Genomic DNA, 21,330 nt, shown 5'->3' with positions numbered 1-21,330 from the left:
ACTTCCTATAGAGCACAGCAAAAGAGAGTATTTGAGCCGTCATTACAGAGGGAAGTGCTGTTGCCAACACAATGAGAATTAAGTTCTTTTAATTTTGGAAAGGATGGGTTATGCTGGTGGAATCTGAACTACCCCACCACTATACAAAGCAAAACTTGAGTAAACTCGCCCTTCCTTTCCCCGCTACCCAAGTAATAGAGAGTTGTAGGGACAGCTTGTAAGCTTGAAAGGATTCCTCTTCTCTATATCCTTTTAGTACATTTTTCCTTCTTTGAAGAGACCGTCTAAGGGTCTTTGAATCAGCAGAACTTCTTTCCAAAAGATGTGCTCCAGCTCAAACAAAAACATACAGACCGATGCAGAAATTCCTGTGTGATGAAAGGTGATTGTTAGCCAGATGAGATGCTGACATCTGAAAATACATTGTTGAAGTTAGCTTCCCACTTGCCATCCAGCCATCCAGTTCATCGCCTTCAAAGTGGCCCTGTTGTTCAGAGGACTCAAGTTGATTACAGACCAGAAAAGCCTTTAGTTTAACTTCTTAATTCAACTGAAGTCAGAAAGAATTTCTAGATTTATGAGAAACAGGAGGCAAAAATATGTATAAACAACAGCAGCCAGCACCTTGCCTGCAGCACCTTTTTTCCCAAAGCGGTAGTTTATTTTTTCAGTGTACTGGCAAAGCTCCAGTTTTATCTTCTGTCTTTCATTTCAGTTTAAAAACATAATGCCAAGTGAAATATGTTGTCCCATGATCAAGGAGTTTTCTGGTTTACAGGAAGAACACAAGGGCATTGAGAAACCACATTTACCTTTCTTAAACAATTTTTTCATCAAGGTTTGGCAGATTTATTTTTAATAACTTAATTTGTATCTCTTATATTACAGTAGGTTATTAGAGTTGAGGCTTTTTATAATAATTTTGCAATAAGTGTGGCCTAGGACAAGTGCCTGTGCTCTCAGTGGCCTTCTGCTTCTGAGTTATTTTAGTCAAGGTAACTTTATTTTGTAGTGTCCTTGTTATAAACAGGCAGTAAGCACCAGCTACCCACTGTGCAATATCCTCAACAGGACACTGAAACACTTTTTCTGCACAGATGTCATGAGGGACTTGGTGTGACACTGGCTATTTCAATAAATGAAGCTAGCAGCTGTCTAAACTCTCCTAAGATACTTCTTGTTGTATGCTTTGGTGTCTTGTTTTCTTAATCATTTTAAAGTCTTTGATACTGATTCTTGGTGTATGTGGGGGGTTTCTCTTTCCAGTGCTTTGTTTAACCGACCAGTTCCGCTGTGCCAGTGGGCAGTGCATTGGGAAAAGCAAGAAATGTGATCACAACCTGGACTGCAGTGACAGCTCAGATGAGCAAGGATGCTGTAAGTGTAATACCTGAGACTAGAGACTTGATTGCAGCATCTGAAATTTGTTTCTTACCTTCTCTGAGTTTATTCTGCCAATCAAACTGAATTAATTGTTCCCAAAATGAATGCTCCTGCTCATAACTACCATCATGCAGTCAGTGCACAATGTGGTGGAATAGGAATAGCAAAAATAACCAGTACTCTGAATGAGTAGTCTCTGAGGCAGAGCAGGCTAGTAATTTTTCCACTTACCTTTTTAAACTTTTAAAAGAAATAAAAGGGTTTGTTTTTCTACAATCTGTTAGTATGCTGAGTTGGTCCAGTGTTCAAAAAAAATATCTTTCTAGCAGCGTGAGGCTTTTATATATAACTGCTCTGCTTCATGGTTTTCTCATCCTGAGAATTAATAGCAGGTGCTTTTAGAATCAGAGGAGCACTCTGTTTATAGAGTAAACCTTCTAAAATTTCCTTTGTATCTTGAAAAGATGTAATTTTGAGCTTGATTTATGATTTGTAACATGTGATATCCCCTACCTTGAAATCTCCAGGGCTCTGCAAGAAAACCACTGACTTTAAAATTCCAACTTGAAAGTTCGTATTCAGTGTTGGTGCTTTAAAAGAAATTGCAAATAGGGACATCTCTTCTTGCGTTAGAGATCCGTATATCACGGTTGACACATGCATAACTTGAAAATGCAAAGCCACAGTTGGACCCTTGATCTTAAGGAGTAATAGGAGATGTTCTGCCATGCTACCAAGTTATTAGTGGCATTATCACAGACGTGTACAGTTATCTTTATTAGAGTTCATGTATTTTCTGGTTTTGTAACAGAGGATGGAAAATTAGCCCACCCAGAGTACGACTGCAGTTGTCACTGTCCCTCTTCAGTATGATCAGAAGTCTGTTTGCTTATCTCTGTAGACTGTGACAAGCTGGTTAAAGTGTGGGGCTGGTGTTCAGGGAGAAGAAAATGTGTTGAAGAAAAGACTTTCAGTAATGGATAAGATGTAAAACACTGACTAGAACAGGAAAATACTTTAAAGTCTGCTTTTCTTGTCAAATTCATGAAGCACAGGCAGGGGGTTGTCAGTTATTCCCAGAAATGTCATTGCTTAGAATTGGTATTGTAGGGAAAGCCACTCATTTTGACTGTTGAATAATCATTTCAGATACAGATTCCTCATAAGGATGGCACCTCTAAAGCTGATGCTCAGCTATATCTGTAACCGACAGTGTAGGTCAGATGTGGAGTAGGTTAGGTAGTTTAATAAATAGCAGCAAAACCAGAATTCATCACTGGTTCAGCATAAGTGAATGTTAACACAGCTAAGAAGAGGGAGTGCTGATCTGTTGAGCGATAACCTGGGTGCTTACGTGATGAGGCGCAACACAAAAAGTCGTTGTCATCGTCTTTAATGACAAGAAAAAGCACAACTGGAGTCCCCAGCACCGTGCCATCTGGACTCGTGGCTGCAGGTCTTGTTCATCAAGTCCAGAGGGTAGCCCTGCCTGTCAGCATTGCAGCAAAGTCAGGACCTGGTCCTTCAGCCCCCCTGCACGTGTGTGTGCTGTCGTTTCCTGACATTTGTGACTCGGAAGCCTCTCTGCATGGGTGAGGCCATCTTGTGCACACATAGCCTTTATCAACACTCAGAGTCTTTAAACAGACCTGTCCCAGTGCCTGTTTGTTCCTCCCATGTATTAATTTGAAAGCTGTTGTCTGCCGAGGAGGCTTTTATTTTTTTCCTGTGTGGAAAGATGTCAGGAAAAACTGATGTTGGTACATGAAGCTGTCGGATTAACTTACACGGTCTGATTTTCCTTTTTCCTTTTAGACACAACAGAGGAGCCTGCGCCACAGCCCAACAACACAATAGGCTCCATCATCGGCGTGATCCTTACAGTTTTTGTGGTTGGAGCAATGTACTTCATCTGCCAGAGGGTGCTGTGCCCACGCATGAAGGGAGATGGGGAAACAATGACCAATGATTACGTGGTGCACGGACCAGCCTCTGTACCTCTTGGTTATGTGCCTCACCCAAGCTCTTTGTCAGGATCTCTTCCTGGTGAGTAAATGGTGTGATCCTGCTCTTTGGCACCACATAGTTGTAGCTGAGGATACTGTGTGTGTTTGCACAGGAGATGTCCATGCCAGATGCATAATTCCTAGAAACTGTTGGAAGCCAGGACTGTCAAGGCTTGTCACAATCTTTCTTTAGAATAATGATCTGCTGTTTTACCTGCACTGAGATACTTAGAACCCTAAGCTCAAACTTAGAGCTGTGGGAGTTCTCCTCTTTTGCTACTAGACCTGCCTCTTTTTGGACTATCAGCAAGGTGTCATGACAGTACAGGATAAGAGTTGCATTCAGGGGACTTTAAACATGATGTAATTATTCCTGTTAGATTTGTAGACTGGATTTGTACACTTGTGAAACTTCTGCAAAGTCTGTAATGACCAGCAATAAAGATGGTCTCAGCTTATTTTGTCTGATGATGAAGTTTCCAACGCCAATCCAAGAACGTGATGCTACTGCTGTTTAAAAAGTTAAGACTTAATCACAGTGTTGCACTTCATTTATGTACCTTGCTTCTGGTTTTGTCTGCGTTCTGCTTTTTCTATAGATTAAATACATACTGCAACTTGTGGCTTTGGATCCAGCAGGTTCCAGTGAGAACCCAGAGGTTCTGTGAGGCTGTTAGAGGTTTAAAATAATACACCAAATTTCTTTGCTTCCTGTAATAACCTGCTTTCATAAAAAAAGTCTTTGAGCAGAATTTCCACCACTATTTCGAGCACAGTGGCATACCTCCCCGGTTCCTGCTTGGACACCCTGCCAGCGTGCTTCAGTCCAGTAGCAAAAGCTCACTTAACAGTGTGGAAATGAAAGAACACAAACCCTCTCTTCTCTTGCACAAATTTCAGTTGCTCAGTTGAGGTGGTCAGTGTCGGTTTCATGTTTTATTCTGAGGCATAGAAATAGTGCCTGAATGCCTGTTCTCTCAAGTCTTTTCCAGCCATTCAAGTGAAAGAAATGTGTTTCTCTTCACACAGCTCTAGTATAGCCCAGTGCCAAGTCCTGCAGTTGAGTACTGAAACAAAAAAATGTTTATTCCCTGTCAGTCTTCACTCCAGTTGTCCATCAAGGAGTGCTGGATTTGCTCTTAATACCAAGATGATTAATTTTGGTTTTAGGAGTTGTGTTTATCCTGCTGTCATCCTCTAGATTATTTTTCTAAGCTTTCTTTTCTCTGTTTTCTTCAAAGAATTGAATGTTGACATACATCTTTGTTCTTCAGGGATGTCTCGAGGTAAATCGGTGATCAGCTCCCTCAGCATCATGGGAGGGAGCAGCGGGCCACCCTATGACAGGGCTCATGTCACTGGCGCCTCCTCCAGTAGTTCTTCAAGTACCAAAGGCACTTACTTTCCTCCAGTAAGTCATTCTGTTATTCACAGACCTTTAATAACTTTCAGGGAAGTGGCCAGTGTCTTTCTGAGGATAATCAATTGACAGATGCATGTTCTGTTTGAAATTTCTAGCCTACTAAACTTGTTTGAATATGGAATGATACTGAAAGGGGGGAGGGAGAGGAGATACGTCTTTTTCTAAAACAGTATAGGAATTTTCTGTTAATTCTAAAAAGTTGTGAGAAAGCTCAGTGCCAGAAAAAGATGTTAAATTGAATGTCAGGGGAGATTAAAAAAAAATGCCTCTAAATGTTGAGCAGCTCTGGCAGAGTGATCTCCTTTCATTATACTCTGCCATGTGCCTCTGGAGGTAAAACTATGGTTGAGTCTGTATAGACCTTACAAAGAATTAAAATGACATTTTGTGTCATGTGCCTTGCAAGTGACAAGTAAATAAGTGTCTTACGACTCTGTAGCATTCTTCTAGTCACAAATGGGTAGTGTGCTGGACTAGATACTATATAAAAGTTGGTACTAGCCCTAGAGGGCTCCCTGTATCTTTTCTTCTAGCATCCCTGGTGGTTGTTTTAGATATTTCTGTGAAGTCCACCAAGCCCCTAATGAGTGATAAACAGTTACGTGCTCAGCCCGTGCAGGCTGAAATCTTCAACTGTTTTCAGTTCCACGAACCAACCTATCACATTAGATCTTTAAATTAATCAAAAAACTGTTTGTGCAGTAAAAGCATGCCTGTATAGGGAAGAAATGCTTGCCTTGGACAGCACGCTGCAAATATTATAAACGGCATAATACCTGGGGACTGCAGCTAGCGGGAGCAGACATCTGCCAGTTTGCCTAGGGCGGTGGTCTCCCTAGTGACAATCTAGTATTGAACAGCTAGCTTCAACTTTTCTTTTTGGCACTGGGTATGTCAGAATAGCAACGGCAGTCGGTGTTTTCTGAGAAGAACTTAGTAATAGCTTCTGTGTGAATGGTAACAGGTGGCATTCCCAGTGTCTGTTAAAGAATTGGGGAATAAACAGAAGAAAAATCCTGTTTGTTGGGAGGGGCTATGCATGCAGTTCTTAGCTTAAGGTTCCTGTTAAACAGTACTAGAAAGAAAATTTATAAAGTGATGTTTTCTTGAGTCTCCTTCATGGCTTTTTTTAACTGTGGCTTTTTTCTCATTTTTTTTTCCCCCTTAGATTTTGAACCCACCACCATCACCAGCTACTGAACGTTCACATTATACCATGGAATTTGGTTATTCTTCAAACAGCCCATCCACTCATAGATCCTACAGGTAATTACTATTACAGTAGCTTCTGTCAGGATCAAAGCAGTTAGTGGAGAAAATGCATAATAAAAAGAGCCTCTGCTCCGTAAGAATTGCAATCAAAGGCCCTAATTGTGCAAGCACTAGAACAGGTGCTTGGATGGGTTCACATCTATCATGTCACTGAGCATGCGTGTACGTGCAGCACTGTTTGAGGTAAATCCTACAGTAAGTGGGCTAGTGGTGCACCTCTCAGGTATATTGCTTTAGGGGGAATGCCAACACTCATCACAAAATCGGCTAAATGCCAAAAGAAACCTGGTACCATGATAACTTTGAGCCAAAAATACTTACCCTGGAGTGAACGCTGCCCTTTTTTTAGGCTTCTGTCATAAATAATTTGTTATGTAATTGTCAGAAATGATAGGCAAAGACCATGCGGAGGAAGGTTGGATAGTAGGTCAGAAGTAGCACTAATATTAGGGCCTAAATAGAGTTCAGCAGTTCTAGGTTGACATATCAAGGGTTAATATCTGAAGAAGGTTGCTAACATTTTGCTTATTTTCTCTGACTCTAGTATTTATGGGCATGAAAGCTTTATCTCTGTTTACTTGAACCTATCTTTCTTACCGTCCCTGTAAGATGCTAGAGTTCATTACCATTTTATAACTAGTTACCAAAAATAGAGAGAGACACCTAGTACCCCAGGGTGTGAAGGTTCCCCTCCCAAATCACTAGTAGATCTGGTCAATGAGAAGAGAGTGCTGTATTTGTCTGCTGAAAGAAATGCCTCCCTAACACAGAGCCTTTGGGGGCTTTTGGATAATGAGGTCTCTGGGGCTGAAAAGACATCTCTTCTCCATTAGCAGAAAATATGGCCTCTGTTGTGCAGAAGGTCAGACCAGATGTTTATAATGATCCCTTGCAGCCATATAAAAAAAAAAAAATCTTTTAAAATGATGAGTAATTTTCTAATGAAAGAAACCTGAAGTTTGGCACCAGCATGAATCATGCTGATCGCTGGTTAGCTGATGTGACTTTTAGTATTATAAATGGTATTAGGGGTGGTAGCACAGGGTTGAATGTTTCCAAACGCTCCCCCACCCAAGAATAAACCCTGGCTTTGCTGCTTCTGATCCTCCCATCTTTCTGAACGTTCTGACTTGAATATAGAGGAGCTGCGTCCCCACCCGCCCCCAACAACTGACTGTGATGCTGATAGTTGTAGCTGCCAAGCACCTCCATTTCTAGTTTGTTTTCTTTAAAATACCTTGGGCTCATTTTAAAAGATGTTTTGTAGTAGCAGCCTTTGGGAATTCCATCCCCGTTACTGCTCTGGTGAGCAATTCTCCTGACTGCTCTGAATGTGCCAGGCCATTTTCAGTCTCCCTGTCCGGGCTTGGAAGTCAGTATTCATGAATTGCATAATGGAAACAGAATATTTTCTCCATATAATTGCAATACAGCTATTCTTCCCTCTCCCCATGCCCTTCCTGCCCCACTGTCTTAGGAGCAACTTCTTCTCTAGCTCAAGTAAGTCCTGAGGGAGCCTATTTTCCGTAGATAATTAATAATTGCCATCCCTTTCACTAGTTGTTACGATTTGACTGACACTGTAGTGCAAAGGTGGCCCTTCTGCAGGGGAATTAACGAGTTCACAGCCTGAGAGAGAGAAGAGCACGATGCTGCCTGTTTTCTGCAGAGAGGTTGACCTGCTCTCCCTTTCCACCTTGGCTTACCCGCTGCTGGCTCAGTCACCTGTCACCCAGAACACACATTTTTTTTCTATATTCTGACTCTTTCCCCGTAAATCTCCCCCCCACCACAGCTACAGGCCTTACAGCTACCGGCATTTTGCACCTCCCACGACACCCTGCAGCACGGATGTCTGTGACAGTGACTATGCCCCCAGCCGAAGGGTCACGGCAGCCACGGCCAAGGGCTACACCAGTGACTTGAACTACGATTCGGAGCCCGTCCCCCCGCCGCCCACTCCCCGCAGCCAGTACCTGTCGGCGGAGGAGAACTACGAGAGCTGCCCGCCATCCCCCTACACGGAGCGGAGCTACTCGCACCACCTCTACCCGCCGCCGCCGTCCCCCTGCACGGACTCCTCATGAGGGGTAGCCCCCCCGCCCCGTTATCTGCCTCCGCCGTGGAAGTGTAAATACAAAACGTTTTACTGGGGAGGGGGGAGGGAGCTCTCGGCGAAGGATGAGGTAGGACAGTGTACAGTTAAATGTTATTAAATGGGGTGGAGGAATACTGAAGATATTTGTACAGAAGAAAAAGGATATTTATATATTTTCTTAAACAGCAACTGCTGCTTGTGCCATAAGAAGAAAAAAATTTTTGTATAAAAGAACCCAGACATTTGTACAAAAAGTTTTTATTTTTGCAAATGGAACACAAAAACATGCCTTAATCCAGTGAAGTGACTGAGCACATAAGGAAACAGAAGGACCAGGATGTGTTACTTGTCCAGCGAGGCGAGATGTGGGGTTTGTCAATACCAAAAATGTTTAAAGTAATTAATGATAAAGAAGTCCGTCTCAGAGCAGCATACCATAGATACTTGGAAGTAGCCAAATAAACCTCTATGTTAACTACGGAGGGCCAGCAACTAAAGTTAAACTTGAAAATGCAGTCAGGACAGATCTTAACCTTACACAAAGGGCTTTGTTTTCTACAGGAATACAGCAATCGTAGCAGTGAATCCAGAAAAATAATCACATACTTCTTTAAATGAATACACCTCTGTTTTTCCTTAATGCATTTACCAAACAAGAGCATTTAGAGCTCTCTCCCAGCTTCTGGAATTTCAATTATTTTTGTTGGGTATATTTTAAAAGTTTGCTTTTTTTCTCCTGTTTAGCTTTTCCCATCTCTTCTGCATCCTTTCTTCCTGCCCGTGTCACTTTAAATCACGATCTCCTTATTTAAAGTACTGCTAGAACTGGGCTGCTGTAAATTCTTTTTTTTTCTTCTAATTAGCCTCGTCATGCAGTGAGTATCATGCTCTACATACCTTCTTCGTTTTGCCAGCATGGTAGGATTCCGTTTTGTACCAGGTCAGTACGATTTTCACGTGATTGACAAGGGTAATATGCATATACCTGAATGATTTCTAGTCCCTTAAAAAAGAAAACCTTATTTTGACCTAGTGCCCACAAAATGTCAAATATTTTTATACCACATATAATATAGACAGCATATTTATAAACTATAAATTTAACCGTGGATTGTTAGTTTTACTGTAAATGAATAATATATCCTTGCAGTACTTTCAGTGTATATTGATATCACGGTATACAAATCATATATATAAAAATATATATATTATTTTTTCCTAGTAAGGAAGCATTTAACTTTCAGCGGAGCAACTATCCATAAAAAAAAAAAAAAAATAAGTAGATGTTTCGATCATTGGAAGGGTTTCCCATGCTGTATTAACTGCTCATGATTTCTTTGTGTTAGGTAAAGCGAGTTTTTCTCAGTATGATTTTGTCATACCTCCTCTTTTGCGTGGTGTGAGTTTAATACTTTAGTATTAACCGCTGTGAATGTCAAATTTTAAGATATTCTTAACGAAACCATTTTTATATTCGCATCTCTATTTTTGTATATTATCATATTTAGCCCCTTCTCCCGTCAGTCTCACCACGGTGATTTTGACAGGGCAAGTATATAATCAAGTGAAAACATTATTTGTGTAGATTGAGGGGCGACCTAGGGTATTATTAACTCCTCTTCGACTCCATTGCAGTGTTTTGAATTTGCCTTGGCTGCAGTAGAGCTCACAGTATACCTGATCTTAGATGGCATTATGCATTCACACCTTCTTTTGACATCAAATCCACTGAAGGTGCTCGATGCCTTCAAAGACCCGGCCCTCTGAGCCCTCTCTCTCAGAACAAAGGGACTGAGGAGCTTCTGCCTCCCAGCCTTTGGGCACAGTATGGGCATAACAACGCTTCGGAGGTGCCGTTGGGGTGTTACTGTTCTCTGTTGCTTGTTAGCCAGCCAGTTTCAACTAAAAAAAGAAAGAATCTGAAGATGTGGCATGGGCTTTAATTCGTGCGTTGACAGAATTAGTGACAAGTAATTCTTGCTAGTGCTGCCGCTCTTGGTTTCAGCTCCAAGGAAAACCACAGCATTGGGATTCCAGCTGTAATAAAGGGTCTTTCTAGTAGTCCAAGATACCTGAGGAAACTTTAAAAAGCCTTAGCGGTCTCCAGGCTATTGCAGTTGATCCCTGGATCTGGCGTACTAAGGTGGGTTTTTGTTTTGCCCAGCTTCATTCTAGGTATCTAGGAATCGTGGTAGCTGTTCTTCTGGCTCTTCCTTGCTGGTGAAGAAGCTTGTTTGTGTTCTCCAGCAGGATGGATGTTGAGGAGGGTATTGTGAACTATAAGGGAACTCAAAACCATTTATATGAAGGGGGGGAGGGCGGGTGTGTCGGGGCAGGGGGTGTTGAGGCTGGCACACCGATGAGAATTTAGAAACTTCTCTGTTGTTTACATTTTTTTCATGTGCAGCATTCCGTGTGGGGTTCACATGTGGAAACTTGCACTAATGAACTCAGAAGAATATTGCATTGTTGTATCTCAGTCCAAGTGCTTGTACTGCGATGGCAATGGTCTCTTCTTGCAAAATACTTTTTTCAGTGTGCCAATTTCTGTTTGAAAAACTCTCAAGGTAGTTGAGCTTAAGGAGTGGTATCCTCTTTCTGGTGCATTGGCCTGCCTCCCTGAGGCTTCCTCTTGGAGGGGACTTCCTGCAGGTAAATTCATAAGTGTGTTAATTCCAGCGAGGGTTCTGTAGAAGAAAAATATTCTCTGTGTGTGGGTCATGCTGCCTGCCTTCTCTGCTAGTTTATGCCAACACATAACTCGCCTGAACTCGATGGGGTGGACGTATAATTCAGTGTAGGATTTGATCAAGTCTTTTTGATGCCTATGTTTCCATTTGTGCGTCACATATTTTGAGTGGTTTGCCTCTGGGAGGTTCACATGAAGAGGAACAAAGTGGACAGACTCAGGTTTTCCACTGAAGGTCACCAGCATAGAGAGCAGACTGTTTCTCGTCTGGACTAACCTAACCAAAGAATTTATTTACTGGGAACTGTGATCTGCCTTTGCAAGTACATGTATTTTCTTAGTAAATCTAGAGTAAAATTTTGAAAGAGTTGATGATCTGTGAAGCTCCTTTTGGGCAGATCTCCAAATTACAGAAGCATTGATGCAACTAGTACACACACCTGATGCGTTCCCAGTGGATAAACCATAGAGACTGATTTGAACATGGGGACTGAACAGTTCCTCTCTGTTCCTCTCCGCTGCTGAGCCAGCCATGATTCATATTCTCTCTTTCCTTCAGTGAGGATCATGCTTTCTCCCACTTCTTCTGTTAGGACTGCAGATAACAGACAGATGGCAGTTCAGGGGATCGTTATGCTGAAGTGGGTTTGTAGCATTAGCACCCAAGTGGTCTCACTGACATCAGTGAAGCTGCTCCTTGTCTTTTAAACTAAACACAAATGCCTTTATCTTACACCATCGAGTACATACACAGTGAGGTATCAACAGGAGTAATCTTTGTGCACTTTTTCCCCTGTGTAGATACCTGAGGAGTGTTCCTAGCTGGCTGGCTGGCGATGGAAATAGCTGGCCATGCTCAATCAGGAGAGGAATAGCCCTTTGTAGTTTAAGAAAAAAAACTAATAAGGACATACAGCACAATTTATTGAAAACTAGATCAACATGCATGATCAACAGGAGCATAGCATGTTTAAATGGCAACATTCATGAGACCTAATCTTGCCTTTTAAAATCACACCTGCCATGTCATGCCGCATCCTTCCGAAGGAGCACGGCTCATTTCTCCACTGCTTTTGGATACCAAGGTATTTATTTGAAAAGAACTTTAGAGATGATAAAATGGAACATGCACATAGCATTTGCATTTGAAATAAAGAATGGTTTCCATGAATATAAATTCATGAAACCTGTGAATATATATTAAATGAAATATTTACAGTAATGCAAAACATGCAAATGAGCCGGTTGATATCAAAGGATTCATTTTGCTGTGAGTTGTAACTTTCAGTATTGTAAATTCCAGATTACTGCCATAACATTTTCCCCCCGTGCGCATATAGGTATGCGGGTGCACGTGTCTTTGATAATGCGAATTTACCCAAAGTTAATCACTGTCTCCCTTGTGCATACACGTTCATACACCCCCACTGGCAGGTTCAGCCTCCCCACCTGTCAGAGTGCTGATGTTGGATGCTATCCTCCTGTCTCACATAAGCTGGACTTCCTTAGGCCAGGGAGTAGGTCACACAACAGAATACTCGCTACTTTAAACCTGAAGAATTAATGCTCTGTCATACCAGACAGGAGCAGAAGCACATTTTTTATACTGTTCCCCTACTTTTGGAGTCCATTTTGCAGATGAGTAAAACTCTTCTTGTAGGCACCTAAAGATCAATCTGTTGTAGTCCTAGATTAATTATGAAGCAAGTTGCACCCAAACTGCTTGACACAGCAGGTGCTACAGTGTACTGCGAGTGAACATGCATGCAGAAAATCCCCATTTATTGCACTAATGGGCTTTGGTGGTGTTCCGTTCTCCAGTTGCCCGTTCTCTGTTGATTATTGCCCATTCTCTAGAAGTGGCTTGATTGGTGAGTCTTGAACACAAATTCATTTGTTTAAAGCAGTTAAGTCTGTGATAAGATGAAGACAAGGCCACTGTCTTGAATATTGAATATTTCCATTCCTTATTGCTTGACAAATCTCCTTGAATTAATTGATTACCTCCATTCTGGGGAAAACTGCTTAAACTACAGAACTCCCTGGTCATGCATGCTGTTGGATCAAATGACTTCTTCAAAATATCTCCTAAGAAGTAATCAGTCGCTCTTTTTCTTGACATTTTTGTCTTGAGCATGTTTGTCACACAGCATTGTTATGGACAAAATCTGCTTTTGAATGTGTACTGTACATGTAGCAGATTTCTTATTATTTCTACAACAAAAAAAAAAGCTGGTTCGTTTGGTCCATTAAAAATAATTTTAACACTCTTATGCAGAAATTGCTTTCTTAGCCATGAGATTGCTTTAAGTGCATTTTAATGGGGTTATTGCTTGAAAATTAACCTTTAACTTAATTGGCAGGTGACAGGTACACCTTGAAAAGAAGTTAGGAATGACCTAATAGCTTGAGAATGGCTGCAAAGCATGCCATTTCTTTCTAAAAGAAAGTCAAGTAAAATACAAGAGGGATCCAAACCGGACAATTTTCTTTCCGTCTTTAAAAAGGGCAGCTCAGTGGGTGATGCCAGCGCGTTTACAGCATTTATAGGGACTGGGTCATCCTCTCCAAAACTGTGTGGGGGCAGAGTAAGCAAACGGTCCATATTCGATTCAGGCCAGGGATCATCATAGCAGCACGCAGCATGATTGTTATGATGAAACTATTGGAGATCAGTCTTGTTCCCCTCTTTTAAATGAACAAGGAAGGGCTTTGAAGTCCTGATTAAAATGGCTGTAGCCTTAAGCCAGGCAGTTAAGAGTCAGCGAGGGAAAATGAAAGTGTCTTTTTGTAAAGAGGATACCACCAGGCTTAAGCTGAACTAGCCTTGTTTGCAAGTGAAGGATCTGGTGCTGCTTTCAGATTTTTTTTTTAATCTTGTTTTTGTTTTTTTGTTTTGTTTGTTCTTTTTTGTAAGCTTTAATCACTGTTTGTCATTGTCTTAAAGCCAGCTGGTGTCTCTTGTTCATCAACTTTGGTACGATGGTGCTTTGCAAGGATGTATTTATATTATAATGACCAACATTTGGTCAGCCCTATTCACTCATTCACTAACTTTTTTTTTTTTTTTTTTTGTAAAATAAAGTGCTTTACTTGTAAGGTGTATATAAACCTTGTACAAAAATCCTTTCCAATTATTACTATAAACTGAGTTGTAACAAATGAAATGTTGATTTTTATAATAAAACTAAGAGTGAAAAAGGAGAGGAACTCTTCATTTTATTTCATCATCTGGAGGACAGGTAATTAAAGGTGAAAGTCCATGTGTGTCTTTGCTCTCCATAAAAGCCAGAATGTGCTGTTTTCTGATGCTGTAGGCAGACTCTGCAAACACTCATGCATTTTCCTGAAACACATCATTGACTTCGAGCAGTTCTGTTGATTTCTGTTCTACAGTACATTTTAAAATTAAGTCTCCATTATTGATCACTTAGATTGGTTTACAGGATAATACAAACCGGACAATTTTATCAGATAAATCCTTATCAGACTAGAGATACCTGGTAATCATTTTGGAGACTGCTGGTCTTTAAATCTGTATCAAAATGTTCACAGTGAGAGAAGTGTTTAACTTTAAAATGGAAACAAAATTCCCGCCCCTGATCCTTTTTCTGTTAGGAAGCAGGTCTGAATTTATAAGCTCAGCACAGGAATTTCCACTCTACTTGCATCCGCTGGTTGTGGAAATAAATATGACTTTGTATTGGTGTGGATCTGACTCTACTAAAGTTCTTTTTTACAGCTCCAGCTTTTTTACATGAGGCATGGACAAGCCATGTATCACCGTCCATATCAGTAAGACAGGGCCTACGTTTATCGGTCTCACAAAATGTTGTAAAAATAAATGCTACTCGGCTAGTGTGCCATGCTTATTTTATTTCAAAGTGCTGTATTTATTCTATCTTAGAAAATGAATCATCAGTGCTGGGTGCTGTGTTTTTCTCTAAAAATGCCAGTTGTGAATTGCTGCTGGGCTACAGAAGGCTCACCAGCTGCATTTTTTTTTTTTTTTTTTTATTAAACTATGGTGGCTACCTTTCTACAGAGGCTGTGCAGTTGTGTTATAGTAGAAGTTTGTGTATAGCATTCATGTTGTTCCGGATTCCCTTCATCTTTTGCAGATACAGCTGTTAAGCATCAGGGTACATCTCAAATGCAGCTCTTCAAAGTGCTTGCCATGGACACCACAAAGAGCAGGATCAGCCCTATCAATGAGCCACTTGAGTTAAATCTTGAAAAAAAAAGCACTGCTCTCTGTAGCTCAGGAAACAAGTAAGTTGTGTTTCAGCTGCAGCTCCACCATGTGTCTTGTCTGTGCCAGTTGTCAAGGCCTCCCTGGATGGCAGAGCTGCTGAAATTGTGTTTACCAGGCACCAAGGGACAGCAAGCTTAGTAAGGGACACTGTTTTCCATCATTTAAACAAAATATTCCCTGTCTGTCTGAGAAAAGATTGCTTTGGAAGCCTGAGAATTGATTTCCTTTGTGTAATTCTGCATCTCTCTTGCATGTGTGCACACGAGCAGAGGTGACTGTGAGCGCTGGAATCCTGCCCTTCGTTTTGATAGTGGGAAGAACCCTTCGTTAAGAGTATAAAAACAAGATTTTTGTTTTGTTTTGGATCTGCCAGTATTGGCAGCTCTTCCCTAAGGTGAGAACACGAAATCACATGCTTGCTCCCGCAGGGGAACTGCTGAACGTGTTTAACCTGTTTTCACAGAGGAGATGTTGTAGCTAGCTGAGAAACCTCTGCATGGGAATCAAGGCATGTTTGGTACAACTGCCTACAGAAAAGCAGGGCCCTGACAAGGGGAAGATTTGCTTGTATCAAACCTGCTGTGTGCAGCAGCTATTCCTGCATCCTTTGTCCTGGTACATCAGTTTGGGAACGTAAGATACATGTTGCTGGGTTTAGTGACTGTTTTAAAAGTAAAACAACAAAAAGACCACCCCTGATTTCTCCTGTAGAAACTGCATTTCTAGGTAAACAAGCTTTACCTTGCCCTTGATCATCACAAGATATTCAAGAGTCGGGCTGAGCCAGCGCTGAGGGATCTGGTGGAGTTGAGAACGGTCAGGGTGAGGTTAATGTTTGGACTGGAGGAGCTTCAAGGTCTTTTCCACCCGAGATGATTCTGTGAAGATCTACGATGGCAGCTAAATGCAAACTCCCTGTTTATGGGAAAGATTGGGCACTGCTGACCCTCCCCTGCTTGCACCCTCTGTTGCATAACTGTTTAGTAGGAAAGGTTTGGTGTCTGGGTTGCCCGTCTCGGTGCGGCAGGGCAGTGGTCTTACCATAGCTTTGCTTTCACAGCAAGGTACCTTCTCTGTGAATTTAAGGGGAATGGTCTGCAGAAACTACTAAGTTTGCTTCTCTGAGGACATGTAAAGTATCATTTGGGTCTGAGGAGATGGAAGGATTCCATGTGGTAAGTGTTTTCTGTTTGTCAGTGTTGCCAAAATTCTTAGCACTGTCTCTTTGCCAAGAAACCAATAATCACGTTAACCCACAGAGCACTTGGCTGGAGAGGAATGGTAAGTGACCCACCACCAAGCTTCCCCTGCATTCCCCTGAGCCACGTGCTTCAAACCACCGATGATCCCTCTTGGTGGTTTGCTGAATAAAGGGCTACAGGCGGCTACCAGGGTGCCAGGAGCCTGTGGTGAAGTGTCTGGCTGTCCCAGGAGGAAAGCCCAAAAGCCTTCGCCCTCAGCTCAGGTGCTGTAAGAGCTGCTCCCGGTTTCCTGGGCCATTTTCCCATGCAGGTAAAGAGTAGTAGGAAAATGTTACACATCAGAGATGGGCAGAGAGGGCCAATGAGGCTGGAAGGGGTTGTGGGAAGGGAGGAGTGATGAGGGTGTAGTGTTTGTGCTCCAGGCTCCTCACTCCTCTCCAAGGATGTGCATGGAGGGGAAATTAGGAAAATAGAGCATAAAAAAAGATGACTAAAGGATGCAGAGCATATGGTAGGAAGGGTTTTGGAAGCGTGTGGCAATAAGAAGAAAGGGTAACGTTACAGGTGGCTCTCTGAAGTCGCTCAGGAACACAGGGTTGCTCCTCAGCGTTGCCGCAAGTGCACCGTGCCTGGTTGGCACGCAGGGACCGAAAATCTGGCAAGGGTGGAGAAAAGGAACAGGTTGGGCCGTTCAGAGCGAAGGGCCAGAGGAGTCTGGCAGAAAAGCAGGGACTTCTGTGTTTCTTGCACCCTGTCTGTGCTAGGAATGAAATAATCATTAAGGGGCCTGACTCCTGCAGGGCCAGCCAAGATCAGTTAAGGAAGGAGCAGAGGAGACAAGTGGAGAGAGGGCTCTTACCTTCCCACCCACCCCCCAGTACTCAGCAGAGAGGAGAGAATGAACGTGGGAGAATAGAACACATAAACACCCCCCTGTCCTTGCCTCCCCTCCATCTTGGTGCAGGATGAGTGGGGAAGAAAGGGCGTGGTGAAGGAGCCAAGAGCATTCCCTTGCATTCACATCCATAGGAAAAAAAATGATGGGAATAAAGAAGTGAAAGGAGGAGTCACTGACTGTGTGGAAGAGGAAGATGCCAGGGCTGACCAGGTCTGGCACTGGATGAGGCCTTGCAGAGGCTGTGGCCGGTGTGAGCCATTTGCTGATTTTGTGACCTTGGAGGTGTGTTCTGTTTCTCCCTGCCTCTGTTTGGTCTTTAAAGTGGGAAAAGAAAACACCCCTGAAACAAAGAGTCTCTTCTGAAGATGGAGAAACCCCAGTGCTGCTGGTTTTCCCACCCCACCCGACAAAGGGGGAGCAGGAAAGGCAGCACTTCACAGCTGAGGGATCCAGTGACAATAACACCGTGAGATAAGCTGCTCTCTGCTCAGGTCTTCCTTGATTTGGCTCACAAGAAGGCAGCTTTTGTCCCAAAGAGAGGAGCAACAGTACAGAAATCATCATCGTGGCTTGATGGGACAGAAAATGTGGCTGTGCTGGACACTTTGTGAGACTGTAAGGGCTTTCCTGGCGGGGGTAATCCCTCTCGTGCACTGCCCTGACTGCATTTTTTGGCAGCAAGGCACTATCATGCCAGCAAGAGTTCCCAGTTGCCAGGGTTTGGGGCTGGCCAGAGGGCATCAGGCGAGCTGGAGGAGGAGATGGCAACGGGGGCGACGCATCAGGAATCGGCTGAGGCGCCCCGGCCTGCCCCGAGCCCTTCGTCTTCCCCAAACACTTGCTGATGCTCGTGGAAGGAGTTATAAAAACCTCGTGAGCTGTGCCTGTGTACGGCCTCTTTCCTGTCCTGCACCTCCCCTGGCTCTCGTTACGTGTCGTGCCTAATGAAAACCAGACCGTGGCCTCCGAGGGCACTTCATGTGCTTTTGTGGCTCGTTCCGTAACGGAGGCCGTCGTCGTCCTCACTGTGAAATTGCGTTTGGCTGCTGTGGGAGTGAGTGTGGTGTTGCTGATGTGCCGGTTTGACTTCGGGTAGGAAGCCAGCAGCAGGTGAGCCCTGCAGATCAAGATCCAGATTTAGGCAGACTGAAAAGCCGAGGAGATCAGAAAGTGCACCCTACTGTGAACAGGAGGAGAGTTTGTAAATGAATTTTTGATTAAAATGGCTCACAAGGCAATAGATGCTTTAAGAGAGAAAAAAAAAGAATATCCATTGGTGTATTTTTCCCAACTTTATGTTTTTCAGGCCTGCTCTGTTTGCTGGAGACAGTGTGATTCCTCCCTCGACACCACTTTCTTCTTCCCGTCCTGCGAGTGTTTTGGGAAACCCTGTGGCTGCAGCATTGCTGTGCGAATGCCTTAACGTGGGTTGTTGTTCTGAAATGCAGCTGTTAGGGATGAATTACTTTATGGAAGATAACTGCTTTCAGATGCTTCTAATATAAAGTTGTTCCACCAGCAGCACTAATAACCAAGACTGATTTTTTTTTTTTTTTTTTTTTTCAGAATGTACTTCTCTCTCCCGTCCTTCCAGTGCAATGCCCATACGTCTTCTCCATGCTGTCTCTGTGTTGTATCCACTTTCCCCCAAAAACCCTCGGCCTCCTGTCTTGCCCCCCTTGATTTTGGCCCCTGGGGCTGATGGTGGCTGGTGCCTCAGCAGCCTGGTCCAACCTCATGTGGTGGGTGAGGATCGAGGTCCAACCATCCCCCCTTAGGGCGGGAGGGCTTTGGCATTGGCATCTGTGAGGAACAGGGTGGTGGGAAAGGTGGTTGGGGGGAGATGGGTGCGGAGGTTGACGCGATGGAGATGGGATGGGGAAGGGCAGCGAATGCTCCTGCCCAGGGAGAGGAGCTGAGGCGGTGGCAAGGAGTGTGGGATGAGGAGCACACATGCAAGGGGCTGCTCGGCGGCTTCCCAACAGAGCAGGAATCCCAGCGTTCCTTCTCTGTGGGCACTCCCACATCCCCGCATCCCGGGGTTTCCTGAACAGCTGGGGAAAAGAGCTGGAGTCAGTTAAACTGGAGTCATTGAGTAGGAAAGATGTGTTCGTTCAGATTTTGAAGCAGGAGGGGAAGAGGTACTGACTGTCTCCTCCACCAGCATCCCTTTGTCTCCCCAAAAGAGACCAAAAAAAGCTCAGAAGTCAAAAGTTAAACTGAAGTAAGGGCTTGTCATAAAGCCAGAATCCGAGAGAAAGTTATCTGGTGACCGGCACCAGGTAAGGAAGAGTTGCTCTTGTTTTTTCTAGATCTTTGTAGAAAACATAGGTCTGTCTGTCAGTGCAGGGGGGCATGCGAACGGATGGGAAAGGGAGAGCTGCGTTTTCTGCTGCTTTGAGATATTTGGCACCTTCCATGCGGGTGGTTTTCTCTCTTCTCGTCTGATGTTTGCATCATCCTTCAGCTTTAGATGACTCCAAACAGAGAGGACCAAGAGAACAGAGGTAATCCTCGTTGTTCATTTCTTCGAGTTAATTTTATGTTGATAATAAAACCTATCTCTTTCTGTGACTGTGAAAGGCATCAGGCAAAGCACCTCTAGAGCTAAGAGGGTTTGGCGATTGAGATTCATCATTTACTGCAGGATTTCTCCCACATTTGTTTCCAATTATCTAGCATTTGTCTTGCTGTTGTGCACAATTAGCTGCTGTTGCTGTAAGCAGGTACTTCGGTCTCCTGACCCTGCCATGCCACTGGGAGCCAACTGTAAATCACAAAAAAAAAAAGATTGTTTCAGAGAGAAGGGTTTGGCTTGGGTTTTTTTGTTTTGTTTTTGGCAAGAGGCTCTTCTCTATTGCATATCTCCATGAGACCACTTCATATTTGAAATGATCGCTGGCCACTTCTATTCCTGTGTTTTGTGACACAGAAGAGTTGTGGGGAAAATAAAAAAGCACTGCAAGCTGGGATTATATTAAATATGAAGATTGCTCCCTTCTGCCCAAAGGAGCTTTGCTCCTTATAAGTCTGAAAGTCCTTAGAAGGAATTGAATTTCACATTCAGCATCAAGTGTAAGAATCTACTCCTCTCCCTCTATCAGTTACTGCTGCATTGCAACTTGATGCTAGTTTTATATTTAATGATTTCTACATTCGTTCCTTCCAGACAGAATAGGTTCAGTGATCCGACGTATCTTTTACATCTTTGTGGGTTTTTTAATGTATTTTATATCATCTATATTATATTTTTATATACCTGGAAGAGCTCAATACCTTATTTTTAATTACAGCTGCCTCCACTGTTTTCATTGCAATTTTTTTAGAAAAAAAACACATATACTGAATTTGGAGGGTTTTCTGTATATTTTTATTTTGGCTTGTGCACAGAGAAGGTGACAGCCCATCCTTTTCAGGAACAACTACAGCAAAACACTCAACATTACAATAGCTGTGAGAGCACCAATCTTCACCTGTCCTTGGGCTGCTAGAATGAAGGACCTTGAGGCCAGAAGGTAATTAGCCAACTTATTTTGAGCTGAGATGATGGATAAGGGCCCTACCAAATCCTCATGAATGAACTGCAAACTCACATGCACAGTATCAGCAGCAAATTTATTCCCATAGTGGTTTTCAACTTGCTTTGCTCGAGTCACTGTCTATAGGTAAAATAATATGATACTTTCCAACCTTTTCTTCTGAAAAATAATTGTTAGTGGTGGGGCAAGCAGGCAATTTAATGATGGTAATTACAGTGTTTTTCAGGTTTCCCTGCTCCTCTTCCCCATATGAGAGACCCTGGTGTACATATCCACATGGATGTATCTGCATGTTTTCCTATGCTTTGTCCTACGGTCTGTCCAAGCAGGAGGAGAGAAGGCAGTGCCAACCCGTAACTGCCCACTTGCTTTTCACGCTGCCAGGATTACAAATCGGTGCCCAGGTTGGGATGCTGAGCATCACCCTTCGAGGGCCCAGTGGTAAGCAAGGAGGATAAGCACTTTGCTCAATAGCATTTGAGGGAGCAGAGAGAAGAAAGTTATCCCAGGCCCTCCCACTTAGAGCAACTAGAGTTTATGAATCTTAAAAAACCTTTTTCAAAAG

General features: G+C 43.0%; 1 protein-coding gene across 1 annotated transcript in view; it reads left to right on the top strand.

Annotated features, from left to right (window-relative positions):
* Positions 1 to 10,472, top strand: part of LRP6 (LDL receptor related protein 6) — a 127,088-nt gene extending 116,616 nt beyond the window's left edge. The window contains exons 19-23 of the mRNA XM_074901800.1: positions 1,267 to 1,377; positions 3,199 to 3,429; positions 4,664 to 4,800; positions 5,981 to 6,078; positions 7,880 to 10,472. Coding sequence (XP_074757901.1) covers positions 1,267 to 1,377; positions 3,199 to 3,429; positions 4,664 to 4,800; positions 5,981 to 6,078; positions 7,880 to 8,171 — 869 coding nt within the window. The 3' untranslated portion in view covers positions 8,172 to 10,472. The remainder of the gene's footprint in view (positions 1 to 1,266; positions 1,378 to 3,198; positions 3,430 to 4,663; positions 4,801 to 5,980; positions 6,079 to 7,879) is intronic.
* Positions 10,473 to 21,330: the final 10,858 nt, after the last annotated feature.

The sequence above is a fragment of the Athene noctua genome, chromosome 3, assembly GCF_965140245.1.
Source record: "Athene noctua chromosome 3, bAthNoc1.hap1.1, whole genome shotgun sequence".
In the NCBI taxonomy this organism is placed as follows: domain Eukaryota; kingdom Metazoa; phylum Chordata; class Aves; order Strigiformes; family Strigidae; genus Athene; species Athene noctua.
This window is presented reverse-complemented; position numbering and strand designations above follow the sequence as displayed.